Source organism: Pseudopipra pipra, chromosome 7 (genome assembly GCF_036250125.1).
Source record: "Pseudopipra pipra isolate bDixPip1 chromosome 7, bDixPip1.hap1, whole genome shotgun sequence".
NCBI lineage: Eukaryota > Metazoa > Chordata > Aves > Passeriformes > Pipridae > Pseudopipra > Pseudopipra pipra.
The window spans coordinates 13,056,602-13,077,492 of record NC_087555.1 but is presented as its reverse complement, the minus strand read 5'-3'; the positions used below and the strand labels follow the sequence as shown (position 1 = coordinate 13,077,492).

General features: G+C 41.4%; 2 protein-coding genes across 3 annotated transcripts in view; one reads left to right on the top strand and one right to left on the bottom strand.

Moving 5' to 3' along the window:
- Positions 1–20,891, bottom strand: part of DYTN (dystrotelin) — a 50,562-nt gene that overhangs the window by 12,024 nt on the left and 17,647 nt on the right. For both annotated transcript variants that reach the window (XM_064660593.1, XM_064660594.1), the window contains 5 exons: positions 19,869–20,046; positions 18,136–18,206; positions 15,905–16,064; positions 14,798–15,278; positions 14,094–14,240 (listed from right to left, as the gene is read on the bottom strand). In XM_064660593.1, coding sequence (XP_064516663.1) covers positions 14,137–14,240; positions 14,798–15,278; positions 15,905–16,064; positions 18,136–18,206; positions 19,869–20,046 — 994 coding nt within the window. In that variant the 3' untranslated portion in view covers positions 14,094–14,136. The remainder of the gene's footprint in view (positions 1–14,093; positions 14,241–14,797; positions 15,279–15,904; positions 16,065–18,135; positions 18,207–19,868; positions 20,047–20,891) is intronic.
- On the top strand, positions 5,125–9,292 carry FAM237A (family with sequence similarity 237 member A). Its single transcript, XM_064660604.1, has 2 exons — positions 5,125–5,829; positions 8,949–9,292. The coding sequence occupies exons 1-2, from the start codon at positions 5,421–5,423 to the stop codon at positions 9,095–9,097; spliced, it is 558 nt and encodes a 185-aa protein (XP_064516674.1). The 5' UTR covers positions 5,125–5,420; the 3' UTR covers positions 9,098–9,292.

Here is a 20,891-nt window from a genome sequence, read left to right as displayed (position 1 = left end):
CTCTGGTTCAGAGAGAACATAGTGTAGTAGGCTCAGGAAGTATTTGTGGAGCCAAGTATTTTATCTGTAGCAGTATTTCCCTTGAGCAACAACTCTCATTTCTGTGAGAACCCCTGGTTCAGCACCCTTGTGTCTACCAGGATTCTGAGTGCAATGAAACCAATGTTGATCTTGATCCAAAACCAGATAAAAGTGCATCCCAGAAGGGGACTCAATTAAATAAACTCACTTCTTAACAATGAATCCCCAAATGTTGCACATTGACAGAAATGTATAAACTCAGAAGAAACATTTTACCTTTTCCTTTCCAGTTGGAGCATTTTGCTCTTCCCTTAACAGCATAGGGCAGAGTACTTGGAGCAATGCCCCATAGACCCAGAAACATCAGCAAAAAACACTCCTGCAGCATCTTAGTCCTGCTCTGGTCTGGCTTCCTCTATCCAGGCCATCCTCAAACACAAGCTGCCTCAGAGCCTTTTCTACCCATGAGCTGCCTTTCGGTTACATCACAACATATATGTCTTACAGGCACACTTCCCTTCTCTCTCTTGCCCAGTTCAGTCCTCCAACACAGAGGAGTAGTACGCTGGTTACTCACTTTCCTAAAAGGCTCTAAATTGCACATGGGCTCAGAACCAGCTCCTACAGAGCAGACTTTAAAAAAGCTGATTCTTAAAGATCATTTCAGCCCTAGAACCTGGGAGAAGCAAGTCTACTGGAACAGCCTGTATTCAATAGCACAGAGAAGAAATGCTGGAGATCCTATATATGAGAGGTTTCCCCCACCATGTTGCAAGGGCCCCTTGCAAGGTATTGCACTCTTCAGTTCATCCCGAAGTCTGTTTCAGCAGTTGGTGATCACTATTCCCTCATTTCCAACCCCATACTTCTTGATAAGTAAATGGAACATTTGCAAATTTGCCAAAGTCCTACAATATAGCTATTCACAGGGGTTCTATCTGGATGTTCTCCCATTCACAGGAATTTCCTTTCACTTTTGTTAAACAGTAGCATTACCTACACAAAATACACCTTCGCAGGCATTGCTTATTGAGAAGAGGATATAAAGCATCAGGAGAAAAGCAGTGTTTATTGTCATAGGCACATCACAAGATCAAGGGTTAGAAAAGGAAGATGTTTCACCATTTGCATGGACTGGATGCACAGAAAGAATTCAAATTATAAATGTATTGACAAACAACAGAGAAACCAGTGTTTCAACAACTTTGCAGCTGATATAAACCAATGTGGCCCCACTGACTTTAATAAAGATAAGACTAGTGCTACTGAAGCACAGTTGCTTCCTGGAGAAGGGATTATGGTTCCAAGTGCAAAGACAGGAGGGAGTTGCCAGTGAAAGTCTTGGAAAAACAAGTGGGTTGCTGCCCAGCTGGTATGGACTGGTGCAGCTGCACTGGCTTCAGACAGCAGAGCACTACATGGTTTGGCCTATGATCTTCCCTACCAGCTTAGCCCATTTCACCAACACATACAGAGGTTTGATAGCAGCTACAAAGAGGTGACAAGGGAGAGAGGCTCCAGTAAAGCACCTCACAGAGAGAAAATGCAGCAATAATAGACCACATAATTTTTCTTGGAAGGAAAATGTAGCCAAGGCTCTCCATTGGAAAGTGAGCAGCCCTCCAAGGTAGCTCTTCTTCAGGTAAAGCTGTGTAAATTGCGCTGCAGTGAGTGCATCTCAGCCCCACTACAGCAATTAATGCCTTTACTGGCTTTCTTCTGTGACTCTGCCCTTGTCTGGGTCTCTGCTTCAACTCCCAGGAGAGCTGGACCTGCTGCTGAATGTGCTGACCTCTAGCCAGCAAACAGCTCTAGTTGTGTCACACAGACTTCTGTTCTGGGGTGGAGGGACCTCCAGCAGCCAAGCACAGAAAGCAAGATACCTGAGGACCGAGCCAGGTCTAGACAACTTGAGCTCCAAGGTGGGGACCTGCTTTCTACTTTTCCCCTTCTGCCTCCCCCCCGATGCAGCACCAGTAGGAGAGGGGGCAAGAGGAGAGCTGCAGCTTTGCCAAGTCTGTTACTCTTCCAGCCCCCTGTGCACAGCTTCCCCTCGGCCAGAGGCAGCACAGCTACCAGGCTGCTCCCGGGCGGGCCGGGGTCCGCAAGCGGAGGGGAACAGTCAGGGCAGAGAAGCAGAGCACGCTTGTAGCAGGGGCAGCTCCCCGCAGGGAAGGAGGGGGCTCCGGGTGCCCGGGAACAGCGGCCGGGCCCCGGGGGTGGGGGCTGCTCCCGAGCCCTGACGTAAAAACTAAGCGGGGCTGCCCGCTCCGGCTTCTTAAGGAGCGCGGCGGCGGCAGCGGGCGTGGAGAGCTCTGCCCTGCCCTGCCTTGCCCGGGCCGCCCTGCTCGCCGGAGCGCAGAGGTAAGGGATGAGGGATGAAGGCTGCCGGCGGTGCCGCAGCCGGGCGGGACGGGACGGGAGCGGCGCTGGAGTGGCTGCACTGCCCGGCTCCTGGCGGGAGCGGCGCGGGGATCCCCGCGGGCGCTGCGCCGGGCGGGCACCCGCTCCTGGTGCGCCGGACCGGCTGCGGCAGCTCCAGGGTCGAGAAACTTAATAACTGAGAGCTACAAGTTAAATGGTGGTAACGAATGAACTGATTAACTTTTTAAATTATTATTGTACGGCATTATTCATGACGGGGAGTGGAATGGGAGAGGAAACTGCGAGGAGAAGCGGGGATGAGGGGAAAAAAGTCAGAGCCGGAAGGTGTAAATTGCATGCGCGCACACACACAAACTTCAATTTACGGACAGAAAGACCTAAAGATGGGGGGGGGGGGGGGGCGGAATTGCATGGAAGCATTCACTACAGGCACAAGTAAGAGATTAATGAAATCTGGCATTTCCTGAGCATGCCCTCAGTGCTCAACTATTTAAAAAATAAAATCCTGAACCTTGTGGAAGGCTAACAGCACAGTGCTGTCTAAGTTTGATCAGACTATAAGGATTAGCGGCCTTAGCTACTGGCCCTGACTAATGGCATTCACATCACACCTTTGAGGGCACCCACCCTCATATTAATGCCCTACCCAGGGCTGTCCCTTTGTTCTGACAAATCCAGAACCCTTGTCTTACTCAGTTTTGTAACTTAGAAAGTTTCTGATAGGTGCTGGGGAGCAGAAAATGCAAAGCAACCTGTTCAGTTGTTAACCTGTACAAACCAGATGGGCCCTGTCCAAGTCACAGAACCATCCTTTTAAGGATTATTATTATTTAGTATTATTTTATTATTATTTAGTATTATTAGCCCATTTTATTATTACTCCTTTGTCTGAACTATTTGGTGTTGGGGCTCCCCCCACCACTGCTGTCTTGTATCTGTCTCCCCAACCCCATGGTCATATCTGAGATTGCTAGGCTGCTTTGAAAACTAGAAGGTTGGTAAAAAAGTCAATTATGTCTCTTGAATAAGTCTCAGTAAACAGATAGGTATGTGCATACTGCATAGCATATATGTACAGGTGTCTGCTGCCCAGTGGAAGGGCTCTGATGCACAAACAAGAAGGAAATAGTGACTCACAGGATGTCCTTTGGTTTGCTTCCGAGAAAGCAATCAAAACCTGCCTTATGCAGTAAGGTACAGAAGAATGATGCTACTGGAGATCTTAGGGGCAGCAAAAGGACAGCCCCATTACTGTCATAAGTGACATCCCACTAGGCAGAGTAGGATGGGAAGAGCAAGCTGGCCCTCTTTTATTCATTAAATGGAAGGTTCAGAGCCAAGGCTGTTAAACCAGTTCTCACAAAATCCCAACTCAGATTAAAGAGTGACTGTAAGCAGTTGGAGAGTAAAGTTTGAATACCTAAAAAATGTTCCCAGAACACGACCAGGTGGCCAGACAGGGGGCCAGGTAAGAATATCACAGCCAGGACTGAAGTCTCTGAAGAGTCTTTTAGCTCTACAATGAAATATATTCCACAAAGCAGCCTACTCTTCTCTAGTCTTGCACACAGGCTTGTGTCTGAGCTACCTTTTATGTACAATCCCTCTGCACATCCATATCCTGCCTTTGGCATTCTCCTTCACACAGCAAAGGAACATTTCTTCTGCTCTTCATGATCACTCATGGAAGAGACTTTCTACACCAAAAGCCAGCTGATTATCAAGTTAAGCTCATTAAGAGAGGTAGCCTACCCCCTGCCAACAATCAAACTGAAAATGTAAAAGCGTGAATACTCAGATGGTCAGCATATATGTTAAACAGAATTGTTTGTCCTAAACACAGATCTCAGATGTTGCTGATTTCCACAAATGGGAAGTTCTCCATATGCCATGAACAACATTAAAATCAATCCCCAAACTCGTTAGAATCTTAAAAAATCCAGAAGCATGTTTGAAAACTCAACATAGAAGCACATACTAGAAATGAAAACTGACAGAGACAACTAGGCCTTTTTGTCCACAAAAAGTTATAATTCTCAGGATTTCTCTAACCATTATAGGTGCTACTTCTCAAATTTCACAGTTTTAACAGACAATTGTTAGTGATCTGCAACAAGCATCTGTACTTCATATATATATATACAGATATATCAGCACAGGAAAGACAAGGACCTGTTAGAGCAAGTCCTGAGAAGGGCTACAAAAATGATCAGAGGGCTGAAACTGCTCTCCTACGAGGAAAAGCTGAGAAAGTTGGGATTGTTCAGCCTGAAAAACAACAGGCTCCAGGGAGACCTTATTGCAGCCTCCCAGTATTTAAAGGGGGCCTATACGAAAGCTGGAGACAGTCTTTTTAGCAGGGCCTATTGCAATAGGACAAGGGTTGGACTAGATGACATTTAAAGGTCCCTTGCAACCCAAACTGTTGTATGATTCCATGTGCATGTATACGTGTTGTACAATACAGCTGCCATGACATGGCTTTGCTATACTCTCTTTTCAGAACTGTACTGCATTTTAGTAGGCAAAACACCACTGGTCAATGGATGAATTTGCAACTTTCATTAACTAGAACCATTAAAACACATTTTCAACAAGTTTTCCACCTGCTGCTCCACTGATGCTTGTGATTCTGAAGACTATTTGAAAGGTCTTGTAAAATTTTGAGAAAACTAAGACTGCCTAAAGGCTTAAAATTTGTAAAAAGGAATGGATTTTTACTGAAAAAGTAGGGATCTGTAAATCAAGAAAGGTAAAAAACTTTCAGTGTGAAGAAGTTCCAAATAAGAGAGTTCATCATACAGATTTGAAGATGATTAGCAAATTTTTACACATGCTTCTGCTGCACACAGTATTGCAACTCCTCTAGTATCTATATTCACACATGTAAAAAAGCATACACACATCTTCAAGGAGCAGAGAAACAATTAACATGAGTGCCTTCTATATGATTCTGCATCTAAAAGCGAGAAAATTTTCAGCTTCTTTTGGTTTTCTTATATTTTAGTGACACAATGGACCTTGGGAGCAGAGGAAGAATCCACTGTAACATGAGACTCACCTGCTCTCTGCTAATCATGGCAGCATTCTGCATGACACCTTTCCTCTGCCATAGTCAAACTGATCCACTAGCTCTTGGGTGGGCAGATCCCCAGTGTTGGGAATCCTCCTCAGCTGTCTTACTGGAGATGAGGAAGCCTCGCATTTCTGACTCTGTCAGTGGCTTTTGGGACTTCATGATTTTTCTGAAATCATCAGAGAACCTGAAACATGGGGCTTTGTTCTGGGACCTGGCTCAGCTCTTCTGGGATATCTATGTGGACTGTGTGCTCTCCAGAACCCATGGCCTAGGGAGAAGGCAGCTAGCAGAAGCTGAGCAGAAGACTGCTACTCTACATTCTCAGTTCACAGGGAGAAACCAAGGTCACTGCTCCTTTAATACAAGTCTCATGGGCAATAACTAGAGTCTAGTGGAAAAGAAAAGAGATGCAGTCTTATTGTGTTGTGTGGTTATAGTACAGAAACAGAGGACAGTGCTGCACAAACTCCTCCTAATCAAGTACAGAGCTATGTTTATGTTCAATGTGATCTCAGCAAAAGTTTGACCTCCAGACAACCTGAACTCTAACAACAGCTTTTAAGTTTCAGTTTGATGGAGAAGGAGGGGCTCAGAAAGTGAAACATAGGAGGATTAGAACAAAGAAGGCAGCTCAGCAACTGAAAATACAAATATATTCTTCCACATCAGTGGTTTTACCACTACTGTGCTATGAATACAGGCTAGTTCCGAATTCCCCATTCTGAGGTGTGTCACCTCAGGAATGCAGGGCACTGGTGCTGTTGGGAAGCATGGTAGTCTTTCAGCAGAAGAGGAAGGGTATGTTTACTTGCCATCTAGCAGTCAACCACTAGTTATTTTCCATTTCCATACTGGTAACTTTACCCAACACACAGTGGAAACAGAACTAGGACTTAGATGCATTTAGGATCTCAGGCACAGCTACAGCTTCAGGAAGACACCACTATGTGTGACATTAAATGCTGCAATTCCTTATCTCCAGGTTCCCAGCCCCAGAGCAGAACCCCTAGGCTTAAAGTGTTTCCATATGCATGTCACTTACCCTCTCCATTACCAGAAGGGAGATACAGCATAGCTTTTCCTAAATCTCAGTCCCTTCCAAGGCTTCAGTTCTGATCCTACTGCCAACAGATGCATCCTTCCCTTGAGCATATCCACTTCCAGATAGGGGCAGGTGCTATAATTTAATGGAGAGGTAGAATGGCTGTTGCCATCACCAACAGCTGTAGTGCATTGGGCCTACAGTGAGAAGGCAGAACCCTCTTTACACTTAAGCAGATTGAGACCTGTATCTCCACTTCCTAGATCGGTATCTGAGTTATTAAGGCGTTTTGGGGGGAATGTCCATGGAATAATGAAGAACCTCTCTTGACAATTACCTATTAGAGTATCTCTAAAAATGGACTTGAACTCAGGGTTCTTGCACCACAGGGACACTATACCACTGGACAGTCCAGCTCTGGCCCACAAACCTCAACATTTTTTTTGAGTATTGAAAGCTGGGATTTAAGATAGGAAGGATTAAGAGGTCCTTACCCCTGTTACCTAGAGACAGTGTCGTAGCCATTAAGCTAGGATATAGGAATTGTGTTTGAATCAATCCCCTCAGACTGAAGAGCACACACTCAGGGTCAGTTTCTAAAATATGAGCCAAACAACCACTACCTGCATTTTAAAAGCAAGGAGTATACCCTATCCTGCTCCACAAAGAATCTGAGCTATCGCATTGCTCTGACTGGATCTTAACCGTGTTGGAACTTCCAGTTTCCAATTGGTCTTAGACATCACAAAGGCAACAAGTTGCTCAGTCCTTACCAGATTGATACACTTTTGGGTACAAAGAGAATGCAGCTTTAGACACATGAGGCAGTAGTATTGTTAAAAACTTAGATGCTCATCAGGCGAAAGCCCAGGATTAATGTTTGTTTTCAGGATTGCAGCTTTGAATATCCCTGTCTAAACTCCCACCTAGACTTTTGTTTACATCTAGCTCTTCATATCTATATCACATCGTGATTTTCCTAAACAAAGAGCTTTTGTTCCTAGTCAAGATTAAGCGTAACAGATGTACTTTGCAGAATCAAATTACGGGTTTTGTGATAAATACTGACTTTTGTTTACACTTACACAGATTTTAAGCACTACTAAGTATTCATACTTTAAGAAAAACAAGGACTCCTTCCTTCCTTCTTTGTTTTGTGAATTGTAATCAGTTAATCTGATTTTTCTGTACAACTGATTAACATCAGGCTATAGCAGGCAGCTTATAGCAGTGACAGCCTAAATTTTATTTTTTGGAGGAGCTATCTAACTTCTCATCCAAGTCTCACAGTTTCTTAACAAAGCCAGTTGTTTTAATCTTTGTAACCCTTGATCCTACTGCCTTATTTCATCAGTGAAAGCAGAAATCAATTGGTAGTAATTGTAGACAGAAATCACATCCTAGCAAGTAATGAGGAATGAGACAAGTAGGGAGAGTCTTCCACAGTTACCTGGCCAAGGTATCTTTAGTAACTCATCTTTCCCCTAACAAAATCCAAACACTATGAAAAAGCAGATTTCATAAAGGCATTTCCAAAATATTACAACACTGTAGTTACACAATATTTGTAACAACTCTCCATGAACCAAAATAAGACTTTGGAACCACAAGGAAAACATAGCTTTTGTACTCACAGCAAATCTTCCTGAAGAGCAGCTAAAAAATCCTCCTCAAGAAGCCACATAGCACATCCCCACTATAAACACTTGAAGACTGCAGCCACAAAAGTCTCTCCACTCCTTTTCTCCTTGCTCAGCAGTCCCTCTGCCACTCAGTGGCCACAGCTGTGCACACCTCCCTCACAGGTACAGCTAATTAGGCTCAGAACAGCCCTTGCACCTGGCCCAAGACAGATAATTTGCTGTCCCAACGTTGCAGGGTGTCAGGGAGGGTAGTGGAGCAGATGCTACTATACATTTGAGGTCTGGTAAATAAGCAGTATTAGTCAGTTAATTTTTCAGAAGGAAAATATGTCTAAAAGAAAGAAAACCAATTTGCTGGCTTTTAGAGATCATTGTAAAGAAAATGTCCCATAGTTCCTCAAGCAAATTACAAATCTGCAACCAAACAGTGTGGGAGATCTCATGCACTGTGCAGGGAGGTTGATAACAAGCTGGTGAGTCAGTAAGATTATGAGCAGACTTAAGTGCTGCTAATTCCAAGTAGAAGAGTTTTATAGGAAGATTGAAGGAAAAGGTCCATACTGGGGGAAAAGATCAAAGTGACCTGACATTGAAATGCAACTCTTGCAAGTGGAGGGTTATGGATATCACCAAAGCAAGAGGTTTGGGGGCAATGCTGATAAAATGGGGACCAGCAGCAGCTAAAAGCAGAAGAAACAGATGTGGGAAACTGAGTATTCAGCTGCTCTTTGCTGTTTGGAAATCATTTATTTATATGCATTTTCATGTCACTTTTCAGGGATATTTTCTCATATTCAGAGGTCGCCAATTCTGAAGAAGAGAGACTCATTTGAAGATTTAATAAGTATCCACATGCATAAGAGTAGACCTACATTACTTCGAAGAGTCATTGGAGAGTTAGGAAAAAAGAGGAAATCACACTTTTAGTTCAAGATCTTGATTTGTAGATATTTTTTAATTACTTCTCTTTATTTTTTGCATTCTAATCCTCACTGATGTCAATTTACATGTAGAAAAAGGCCTGTAAGCATGGGCACCATATCTCTGATTAACTTGGACTTATGGGGTTTTTTAATTATCTATTAATTTCATCTCCTTAATAAACTGCATGATTTATAAGCAGTTGCCTACTTTAATCTGTGTGTATCTCAGTAATACATGTGACCCATTCACACGTGGCACAATTTTGGGTGCCAAAACAGGAAATAACTGATCCTTCAACAAAACACAGACAAGCAGAGAAGGAAATTATCAAAAACCCTCCACTAGTTCCAAGACTGGATTAGAGTCAAGATGGTGATTTTGATTGTATGTGTAGCTGTACACTTGCACAAAGCAATCACCGCTCAAAGACATCATCCTACTAAAAGAAAAATAGTACATATTTTTACATGAAAAATACCTTCCAAAAACGTTTTAAGTTTTCCAGCAAAAGTAAAAGGGTTATCAGATTTTACCAGCTCCTCTGCTTTCACATTATATTTTTATGATATTTTCCCTAAATTCTTAGTTATTAAAAATACTACTTAAAATGTTACACATTCTCATTTAAAGTGTTTAATACAAGAAACTCATGTATAACTTACAATTGCTTCTGTTTTCGTTTGCAAGCTCTTTGTAGAAAAATCAGTTTCCTCTGTTATTTATAACTCTAACAGGCAATTTGATATTAAACTAATGTAACATAACTTAGGGCAGGTAACATTTCATGCTTTTATGAGATAAAATATTTCCTTTGCCTGACTGGCTGGATGGAACTACAAATTTCAGCTTTCCAGGGCAATTATATTTAATTGCTCATTCAAAGTTTCTTTCCTTGAACATGTAGCAATATTTCATTGCTCTTTTTTCTTTTTTTTTTTTTCTCCAAATGCCCACAGAAAAACTGGTTTGCTGGTTGTTCACCAACTTGGAGAAATAGGTTCAAGTAACAAAATGTGTAAAGGAAATCTTAAAATGGTTACTGGGCCTGAACAAAGTAAAGGTTAAACACAGTCCCACTTGGTGAAATCGTTATCTTAAGGAAGCAGACAAAGAACTGTAAGAGGACTATCAGCTTCAATGGCACTGGATTTGTGCTTCAAGTTACACATGCAACAAACTATTTAAGTGTTCAAGAGAAGAGGGAACACTAAAGCAGGACAAGCACAGGAACACAGAATTTAGTGTACTCAGCAACACCCCCCCAACTGCAGCCACAGCCTATGAGTGTGCTCTGCTACCGTGTGGGAGGGCGGCAAGACCATTGTTACAACAGGTCCTCTCTCTCCTGTTCCTATGTTGTTAATTAACTAAATTATATTAATATATCCAAAAGCCCCATTGTATGCAACTTTGTATCAACATAAGAGACATGTCTTCAACCCCAGTCCCTACAGCTATTAAGTCCAGCAACTGACAAAGAGCGTGTTAAGGGCTGGATGCCTCAGCCAGTACTGCAATACAACTGGTATTGTATTAGACCAGATGTTACCTGTTCCCATATGCACTTCAGCTCTAGAAAATATAAAATCAGACAGATAACCTGAACAGGTACTGTTTATCTTAGCTGCTTTTCCACAGGGCCCTTTGGGAAGAGGCTAGTGCTTCCACTTGTATATCCCAGCTGCAACAATAGGATCCCTTAGGAAATGGCTCATGGCAGCTTTCTTCTTCCCTTCAGATAGCAATAGAAATGGTGAAATACCACTATGGGCCAAGATGATATTTAGCTTAAACAAATTTTCAATACTTCTCTGCTTCAGCAAGCTTCTTAATTAATAGTCTGTAGCAAAATTTGGCCTTCGAGGAAAGGATGCGCAGTTAAGACCGAGAAAACAGATGAATCTCTAATATAGGTCACACTATGGAGAACATTTGGTAATTGCTGGTGTAAAGGACACGATCTGTGTAATTAATTGTGCTGAAATAAAAAAGGAGATGCAATTCATCACATGTAAACCTGCATGTGATAAAGTGCAAATGACAAAAGGTTGTCTGTGTTGAGAAGAAGTAAGGACTCCGAGTATGAGGTGAAAGTAGATCTGCTCTACAGGAACAATTCAAAATATTACTGTGTTTACAGACAGGACATTGCCTCCTACTACTCTTCCTTATAAAGGTCATGGCAGATCTTTGAGTGAGTTAGGACTGTTTTTGTAGATACTGCAACTGGCTTACTGTTTCCCAGCCTGAGTCTGTCAGAAGGATGGGATGAACATGTCTGACAGAAGTTGATTCCTTGTCAGCTGAACTGAGTAACAGCAAAAGAAAGACCTTATGATTTTGTCCCTTTCATCTTGTAGGTATTTGGGAGCTAAACAACTGCTTCTTAGCATGGGAAAACACTTCTTTCAGTCTTTACACACTGCCATGAAGTAAGAGTTCATGGTAGTTTGGGAATATCTATTTGTAAGAATTTGTGCTCCAGATATGTTCAGTGAAATTGCATCAGACCAAACTAGTATTTGTCAGTTGTCACTGTTTCCAACCATTTTTAATTCAGATGCACACACTGGATGGAGATTTAAAGCCTCATCAGAAGCTGATGGATAATCAACAACTAGGTTCCTTGGATTGTTGTTTGTCTCTTGGCACTGGCATCTTGCAAAAGCTATTAAGCTTCTATCTCACACTGTATTGTTTATGTGCTAGTGTGGCTGCATCCACTTACTAGTGACCTCATCACTATTTGTTTTCTGGGGCCCTTCCTCAATAAGTTTCTTTCCACCATCTTCATACTTCCTTTACTAGAGACAGACCACTTCTTAGTTTCCAGTAGCTAACAGTTGCTGTAAATTCTTGAGTGTTTGCAGTGCATGTAATTCAGGCCTTCTGTGACCAAAACTAGCAGAAAGAACCAGGAATGTTCAGTAATCTCACCACACTGTAAGGTCTTTCAAGAAGAAGGCTGAGGTGCTACCAACAGAAAATAAGACTTCTAGCCATTTTAATGAGTCAGACAGTCCCTTTATCACCCCTAGTAGATCAAGGGAAGCCAGTTGATATAATCTTTTTGGATTTCAGTAAAGCTTTCGATACTGTCTCTCACAGTATTCTTCTGGACAAAATGTCCAGCACACAACTGGATAAACACATCATGTGGTGGGTGAGCAATTGGCTCGTGGGTCAAGCACAGAGGGTGATAGTCAACGGGGGGAACATCAGACTGGTGACCTGTCACTAGTGGGGTTCCACAGGGCTCCATCTTAGCCCTGTGCTCTTCAACATCTTCATAAATGATTGGACACAGGACTGGAAGGGATACTAAGCAAGTCTGCAGGTGACACAAAACTGGGAGGAGCTGTTGACTCCCTCAATGGCAGGGAGACCCTGCAGAGAGACCTTGACAAATTAGAGGGCTGGGCAATCACCAACCATCAACAAGGGGAAGTGCCAGATTTTGCACCTGGGATGGGGCAACCCTGTATGTACAGACAGACAAGGGAATGAGAGGCTGGAAAGCAGTGGTGTGGAAAGGGACCTGGGGCTCCTGGTCCATGACAAGTTGAATATGGGCCAGCAGTGCCCTGGCAGCCAGGAGGGCCAACCATGTTCTGGGGGCCATCAGGCAAAGCATCACCAGCCAGTCGAAGGAGGGGACTGTCCTGCTCTGCTCTGCACTGGGGCTGCCTCACCTGGAATATTGTGGCAGTTTGGGGCACCACAATATAAGAAAGATATTAAACTGTTGGAGAGCGTCCAAAGGAGGGCAATGAAGATGGGGAAGGGCCTTGAGGAGAAGCCTTATGAGGAGAGGCTGAGGTCACTTGATCTGTTAAGCCTGGAGCAGAGGAGACCGAGGGAAGACCTCATTGCAGTTACAACTTCCTCATGAGGGGAAGGGGAGGGGCGGGCACTGATCTCTTCTCTGTGGTGACCAGTGACAGAACCCAAGGGAATGGCCTGAAGTTGTGTCAGGGGAGGTTTAAGTTGGATATTAGAACAAGGTTCTTCCCCCAGAGGGTAGTTGGACACTGGAACAGGCTCCCCAGGAAGTGGTCACAGCACCAAACCTGACAGAGTTCCAGAAGCGTTTGGATGATACTTTCAGGTACATGGTGTGACTCTTGTGGATGGTCCTTTGCAGGGCTAGGGGTTGGACTCTATTATCCTTTTGGGTCCCTTCAACACAGAATATTCTGTGATTCTGTGATTTATCTTGATGATTACAATTAATTCTGAAAAATACAAGAGAAGGAAAATCTATGCGGAAAATTAAGAGTTCTGCTGAGCAGCTTTTTTTAGGCACTACACTTTTCATTAGTCTTTTCAATCACATCAGCCTAAACTCTTTGATTATACATGAAGCAAAGCTTCAGAATATATAATTTATCTCACTTTTCTCCCAGAGCTTTCAAAAATATTTTGCTTTTACCTAAGCCAAATTTATTTTCTCAGTAATCACAGAAAAAATTCTGTAATAATTAGGAGAATTTCTCTCTTGAAAAGCTGGTATACTTTCAGTGACATCCTTAAAATCCTTAAAATTATGCACATTTTCTTGAACCATAACTGGTTTTGAACACACATGAACGTACTCATTCACTATTTTTTATGCACCTCCTGCAGAACTGTGATAATAAGTAGCTAAGTCTATATTTTTTCTCTCTGAAGTGGTACTGCATAATTTTCATTTCTCAGATCTTTAAAATACTTCTGTGCATTACAAAAAAAAAAAAGTTTTCCTTGTTGCTGGCACCAACAAGAAATACTTGAGTGACTTACAAAGAACTCGACCATGGGATATCAGCTAAAGAGAGAGAAATGGGCAATCATTTGTACTGCTGAGGAATCCACTGCACAGGAGCTGGAAACCACAAAAAAGGAATATTGTTCTCCAATATGTTCCTGGTGAAGTCATTAAATGCAGAAATCTGTTATGCTGTGTTATTACAATGCAACACCTGAGACTCTTTAAAGAGTTTGACATGGCATCAATTACCTTAAGTAGTTCAGTGAAGCTGTAAGGTGAGTGGTGGTTTCCATCATTCACAAGCTGGTGAAATTACTTGGTTGATGAGGTCAGAAAAGGACCTGCAAACATGCTCAGCTGTAGAGAACAACTCCTGCTGCAAAGTAGTCTGTTGGGCTGAAAAGTAGAACAGATTTTAAGTCTTTCTAAGCTTTTGAATGCTGCCAGAGCCCTGGAAAACTGTCAATAAATCTTTAAGTTAAGATAACTCTGTAGAAATGGCAGCCTTTTATGTCATATTCCTGATTACATCCTCATTATCAAAAGTGAGGCATCCTGAGTGTTGAACAAAGCCCTGCTGTGTAAGATCATTGATTACATAGGGATTTTGTACTGCTGGAAGTCTGCCTGTTCCTGGAGTCATAGTTACAGTGTCACAGAAGTGGCAACAGCAAAGACCTCCAGTGCCCTCACCAGTTTAACTTTGCTCCTTAGTTAACTGCTGAGACTGATTTTCTCTTATGAGCTCTAACTCATCCAGTTTCAAATTAGTCAAACATTAAGGGTTATATTTGGAATATGCTCTACCTTACAATACAGAGCTTGAATACTCCTACAATGGCTAAGGCAAGATTCTGAATTTCCTTGAAGAGTTAAATGATTATGAACAATATTATAGAGTAAACTGGATGAAGGTGAGAAGAGAGTGTCGAAATTACTGGGAGAGCTTATACCTGGTTGGGTTTGGAGAGACAATCCATCCTTCAGTTTCATCACTAGCTGCTGCAGTTCCATTTCCTCTCTGACTTCCTTCTCATCAGGTAGTAGTTGCACTGCAGGGGGAGTAAGAACTGTATTCCTCATGATGCCACTGAGAGAGTTTTCTGTCAATTTAGGCAGATATGTTTGATTCTCATTTGCTTTTTTATACTGTCCCATAAAAGGTCTGTCACTCTGCAGGGACACTGACTCCAGTGGGTCATCTGAAAACATAAAGTCCACTGCAGTGGGAACCTCAGGTGTCTGTAAAAGCTGCATTCTATTTGCAGGGTTGGGGGGACTCAAAGATTTCCAGTCTGCACATGTTCTGCAAGTAGGCCTTATTTGGGCAGGATTTAATCCACCCTGCATTTTCCTTTCCAGCAGAACAGGGGGATTTCTTGGCATTGTATTCTGATACTGTGCAAAAGGACGTTCTGATGACTGTAACATTGTCTACAATAGAAAAAACACAGAAAATACATTGTGAAAATAACTGATATTTTGGCTTGCCACTAGTACTAAAGCAGCATTGCAGAAAATGCTACAAAATGCTGTAGGTGGCAGATATGTATACATTCTCTGTGAAATAAGGGCCTTTTTAGAATCTCACAAATAATTTTAATGACCAAGAATCAATACAATTGAAAAGAAATAAAATATTTTCGGTAAGACATCTGTATTACTTTCCAATAAAAGACAGTAATTAGGAATGACAAAAGAGTATTTTATTTATTCAATGCCAACACAGGACTCTTCTCTGAAGAAAAGACTGCAGTGGAGTATCTAACACTTCTGTTGGAAACCATTTTCTCACTCTTATTGGAATATTCATTATTTTCATTGCAGTAGTATCTAAACATCCAGTATGGGTATCTGTGCTAGATGCTAAATATACACAGAATGACAAGAAAATCCCTGCTGCTTTCTATCTACTTTCTCTGAAGACAAGAATCTAAGATAACTGAAAATACTAGTGGAAGGTGCATGAAATAGCACCAAGAGTGCTGGTCTGCAGGAAGCAGTAGTTAGTGTTCAGTAATTGCCCATAGCTCTGATTCTTGGTATATTTGTCACTATACCTTTACTTCTTGCTCCATTTGCTGCAGTGTCATTTGTAGGTTTTTATGGCTTACTCTCAGTCTTTGGAGTTTCGCCTCTATTTTGCAGCTTTTTTCTTCCTGGCAGTTGTGAAGAAATTGTATTTTGTCCTTCCATTTGTTGAACTGCTTCTTCATGTACCTGCCAGAGACACAGGAGGGTGGGATTTTTGCTAGATCACACATACACAAATACATGCAGTCATGGAAAAGAGCTAGCACTTAAGCACAAACTTTATCCCCTTTATCAGTTTAGAAAATTTTTGTCAGCTTTGGGATTAGAGACCAATGTTTCAGGAGCTGGGCTGTACCCACGGAATTAGCAAGAACAGGAGTGTTCTAGATGAGGAAAGATGTGAGCTGAATGGAGTTACAGCCAGGACTGAACCTTGCATTTTACCTTTCCCACAAAGGTGGCTTCAACAGGGGAGACATTACAGCAGTCCCTCTGCCTAGAAGCAAACTATTTATGGCAACTCCCTGAACTGCAAAAGTTCCCACTACATGCCACAGGCAACAACAAAGTAAAAGCAACCTCTACCCCTTTGATAGAGTTTTCTTCTTGCTCATGGTATTCTATGCAGTTTCTTTGATTATATGAATAGTTCCTGCACAGGCCACTTGTCCTTGAAAAGACATTGTGATTTTTGCAATAAGAAGTGCCACCCTCCCACACATACCAGAGATTTAGAAATTACCTACTCAGAGCACAGTATGACAAAAATAGCATAATTCTGTTCTAGTTGGGATTTCTCTAAGAAGTCAGGGTAGAAATAGTTTTGCCTTCCTCATGGCTGAGGTGGAGACAGTAAAGTTTGTTAACACTACTGTAATAAACCAACTGCTTCATATCACAGAGCTGAAATAGTTACCTGTTCTGCTTAGTTACATCCAGAAGTTCATCTGATTCACTTTCTTTTGGTTATACTTTGGCTTAGAGACAAGAGTCCCACCAGATTTCTCTAGAATTATGCAAGATTTGTCTGAATAGGACAAGTCATACAATTTAAAATTAAGATTAATATTACAGTGGTCCCTTATAACAGCATTTAAGGGGTCTTTACCGTAAAATGCTGACTCCCTTTAACTAACTCAGAGCCAGTTCTGTGAACAGGCACATGAATGCTGGAAGCTGGTCCACAAATAAGAATAAAGAGCTTCCCATGAGTAATGTGATTCATTCACCCCATTATATGATAAGCTCTGGGTCAGAGGGTGATGCAGCATTTCAGGAGCAGGCTTCCCAGATATCCTCTCAACTATTGCTAATCTAAACAAAAGCTGAAGATCTTTGCCATATCTCTTTATTTGCCCAGGTGAGAACAGAGAGTGAGGTAAGGACACAGGCTTACAATGGAACTGCAATTGTTTAGCTCTGATCTTGAAGTGTCCTTGTGTGAATTTGGAGCAGCAATTGTACTTAGAATGAAACAGAACAGGAACAGAGAGAACTGAACATACTGAAGGAAATAAAGAGTAGATTCAGGATAAAATACTACACTTCACTGTAATTCCATTGGTTTAAGGGGTCACAGCCACGGTTTTATCTAGAGCACATTCATTTATAACTACAAAAATTAAGGAGAGGAAGGCAAAAATGCAAGAAAAAGGTTAGCATTATTGCCCATACAGCAACTTCCCCTCCTGCCATGCAAACAAATAAACCTCTCAGGAAATTTGTAGCTTAGGAATTAATATTTTTTCCTGTCAAAGCTTTGAATATCAGAAGGAACTTCTCTGATAATATGTCATGGATTTTATACCAATAGTTATTGTATTAAGCCTATTAATCTCTATTTGATGTACAGCACATTTTCTAGAAAGACAATGTACTTTGATTTAAAAACTTCATGCAAATCATGAAATTTATTTTGATTAAGCCTTATTCAGAGAAAAACTTGAAAAAGTATGCTATTCTGGTATTTTTATGTGAATGAACATCTTTTCCCTTAAAAATTACCTTTAGAAATATAAACTAGCAATTGCAGAAATGCTGATGAAAGCAAATGAAAATGTTTTGCTTTTCCAGACATTGTTTTTCCAGTGATCCCCATTTACAATTTTTGTTGCTGAGTTTTTATCATTCATCCTCATTTAATAGGATCTTTATTTAATCTCAAAATCTCCAAGGTATAGAAAAATAACCTGTCTTCTAGCCCTTCACTGAGCCCTGCCCACCAGTCTTCTGTTAGTGTACCACTGTATTTACATACCTGCTGTCACTGTGAACGCTTTTGATAGATTCGTGCATTTTTAACACATCTGCTTCAAAAGAGGCTATTGCCTAGAACACAAAGAAGTATCTGGTCATAACCTTATCAGCAATAACATTCATTTTTATATGCACATTTTACTATAAGAGGGCATGACAAATTTTGGATTTGGTCTGTTTTATAGATTTACTAGTTAGCTTTTTAAATTTAACTTATTACAATCAACTGATGCATTAAAGTATTTCTAATGGCTATTAGAGGAGACTGGAAAATTCATTCTATAGAGCAAGTTCTTTGTTCTATGACAAATTCTAAGTGTATGAGAATTTGTTTTAAATTAGAACAAAACACATATTCCCTAGAATTTCTGCAAAATGGAATATTCTGATTTGGGAACAGTCTCTCCCAAGTCCCACAACTGCTTTGGGACAAGGAGACAAAGAGAGAGACTGGATGTAGAAGAGAGAAGAAAAACTGGTCTTTGCATGGAAGTAGCAGTCTCTGGGCCACGCAGGGAACAGTAACCCGAAAGTCAAGGACACAAATGCTTTCCATCTGCTTTTGGGGCATGATATAAGTTGGGCTGGAATCAGGGCTGCCAGGAAATTATGAGACTAAGAGCTGGGTCCCCAGGACCTCCATACTCGTCAATTCTGTTAAAAGCGATCATTGGACTTACTGTCCACATCTTTTGAAGCAAAGTGGAAATAAGCACTATAAGATCTTGGAAATCAGTATAAAACTGCTCAGAAAGAATTCTCAGCCCAGATTCAAAATGAACAAATGAGCAATGCATGACAGAATCCCAGTACAAGGATGCAAGTCCTATCTTGCTGTCTCCTAAAATGACAAATGCCAGCCGTCAAAATTATATGTTTAAGCACTTTAAGTCTGCCCACAACTTCTCCTGCAGATATATGCTGGCTGGCACTATACCTTGAGTGGGGCAGCAGAGTCCTAAATGACATCTCTTCCAAAGGGCAGCACAGGAGTAGCAGCCAAAGGAGTGACCTGACACACAGAGGCTAGTTTTCAGTTACTGCACCCCTTGGCTCCTGGGAAGAACAAGATGAGTGGATGACACAAACTGGTTTGAACACAACTCAGTGTTCCCTATATTCTGAGTATATGCAGAGCTGCCAATCTTTCACATAAATATAGAAACAAAAAACTGCTATATAGTTATTTTTAGCTACACTATCCTATCCACTCCTCTAGTATTGTTTCTATGCAGGGAAGCTGGAAATAGATTAGTGGAGACCTTTTGTACATTAGCTATTTTAGTTGGAGTGGACACCACTCTGGGTTTATCCTTAAGAGGGGATCATTCTGTCCTCTTGCTATTGCCATGGTAACAAAAATGGCCTGAACCTAAAAAGAATTAAGGCAGCAGTAGGAGGATATGACGGCATTTTTTACCTGTTAAAATAGAGAGAAGACTCCAGTCTTAGCTAGTCTTTAGCATGCTACTCTAAGACAACTCAGCAAAACCCAAAGCAAATATTCTTACAGGTGCTTCTGAAGGTTATGGAAGTCAAGGAGACTAGTCACTAATCTTGGGAAGACATCAAATTCAAGCTTCACTGAGTTTTCATATTCCACATTTTTTCCCATAAGTGAGGAATTAACAGAAAGCTGAAGATGTCCAATACATTTTCATTAGTAATTAGATAGTTAACTTGGTAGGTCTTCTTCACAGCTGTAGCATTATTACTGCTTCATGTTTTGCTCACCTGAGCTATTGTCTTGCCTTGCTCTAGTGTCTTTCTGGTCTTTCTGTTATTCTCACTCTTCTGCATTACAGTCCTGTTTTCAGCTATGAACTCGGGTGACTCTGGGACACAACTATCCCCTGGGAAAGACAGGTTTTCAGGGCCAGGGAGTGGTGAAGCACTGAGTTCTGCAGGAGGACTGTGTGCCAAGAGAGAAATAATGAGTAGGTAAAGGATCAAGACTCATATGGTTTTGGTATCGAGAAAGAACAAAATAAAACTAATGCACTGTGAGCAGACAGACAGTTATGCTATTGACTAAGCAAGAAGTATGGTTTAGCCATGCCTGCTGGCACATTTTGGCTGAAAGAAGGAAATTCCTAAAAACGAATTCCACTCTCCCAACAGAATCTCAACAACAGGTTCTTCTTTCCCTCATTTAATTTCAGTGCAATTTGCTGCTTCTCTTCTATGCTTCCTTTCACCAAGAGCTAAATATATTGGGAAATTCAACTACAAAAATATAGCAAAGTATCCTGCTGTTCAGTCCATTCCATGTCTGGAAAAGGCCAGATATTTATCAGTCCCATAGCGACACCTGTAACAGCAGCCCTAAATTATTCTTTGTCCCATTGCTACCCAAGCAGTAGGTAGAGCAAAACCCCACAGAATTATAGATAAATCTTGACTGCTCACAGAAAAATTAAATGACATTCAAAATGATGACATACTGTTTTGTTGCTAAATACAAGAGAGGAAATATTAGCAACGAAAAATGTTTTGCATTTCACCACATTCTAAAAAACAAACACTGAAATAATATTCTCTATGAGAATTACTGTAACTATCACCCATTGCTCTTATAGCATATAAAAAATTGTTTTCTAATTGCAAACCTACCAGAGTAGCAAAATCCAGTTTTATAAACAGATTTTTGTCCTTCTTTGCACAAGGAGGAAATTAATTCTTTTAGAGAGGACTGACCATTTTTTCCCTATTTCAGTCTCACTGAAGCCTCATTTGGAGAACATATGTGAGATGCAA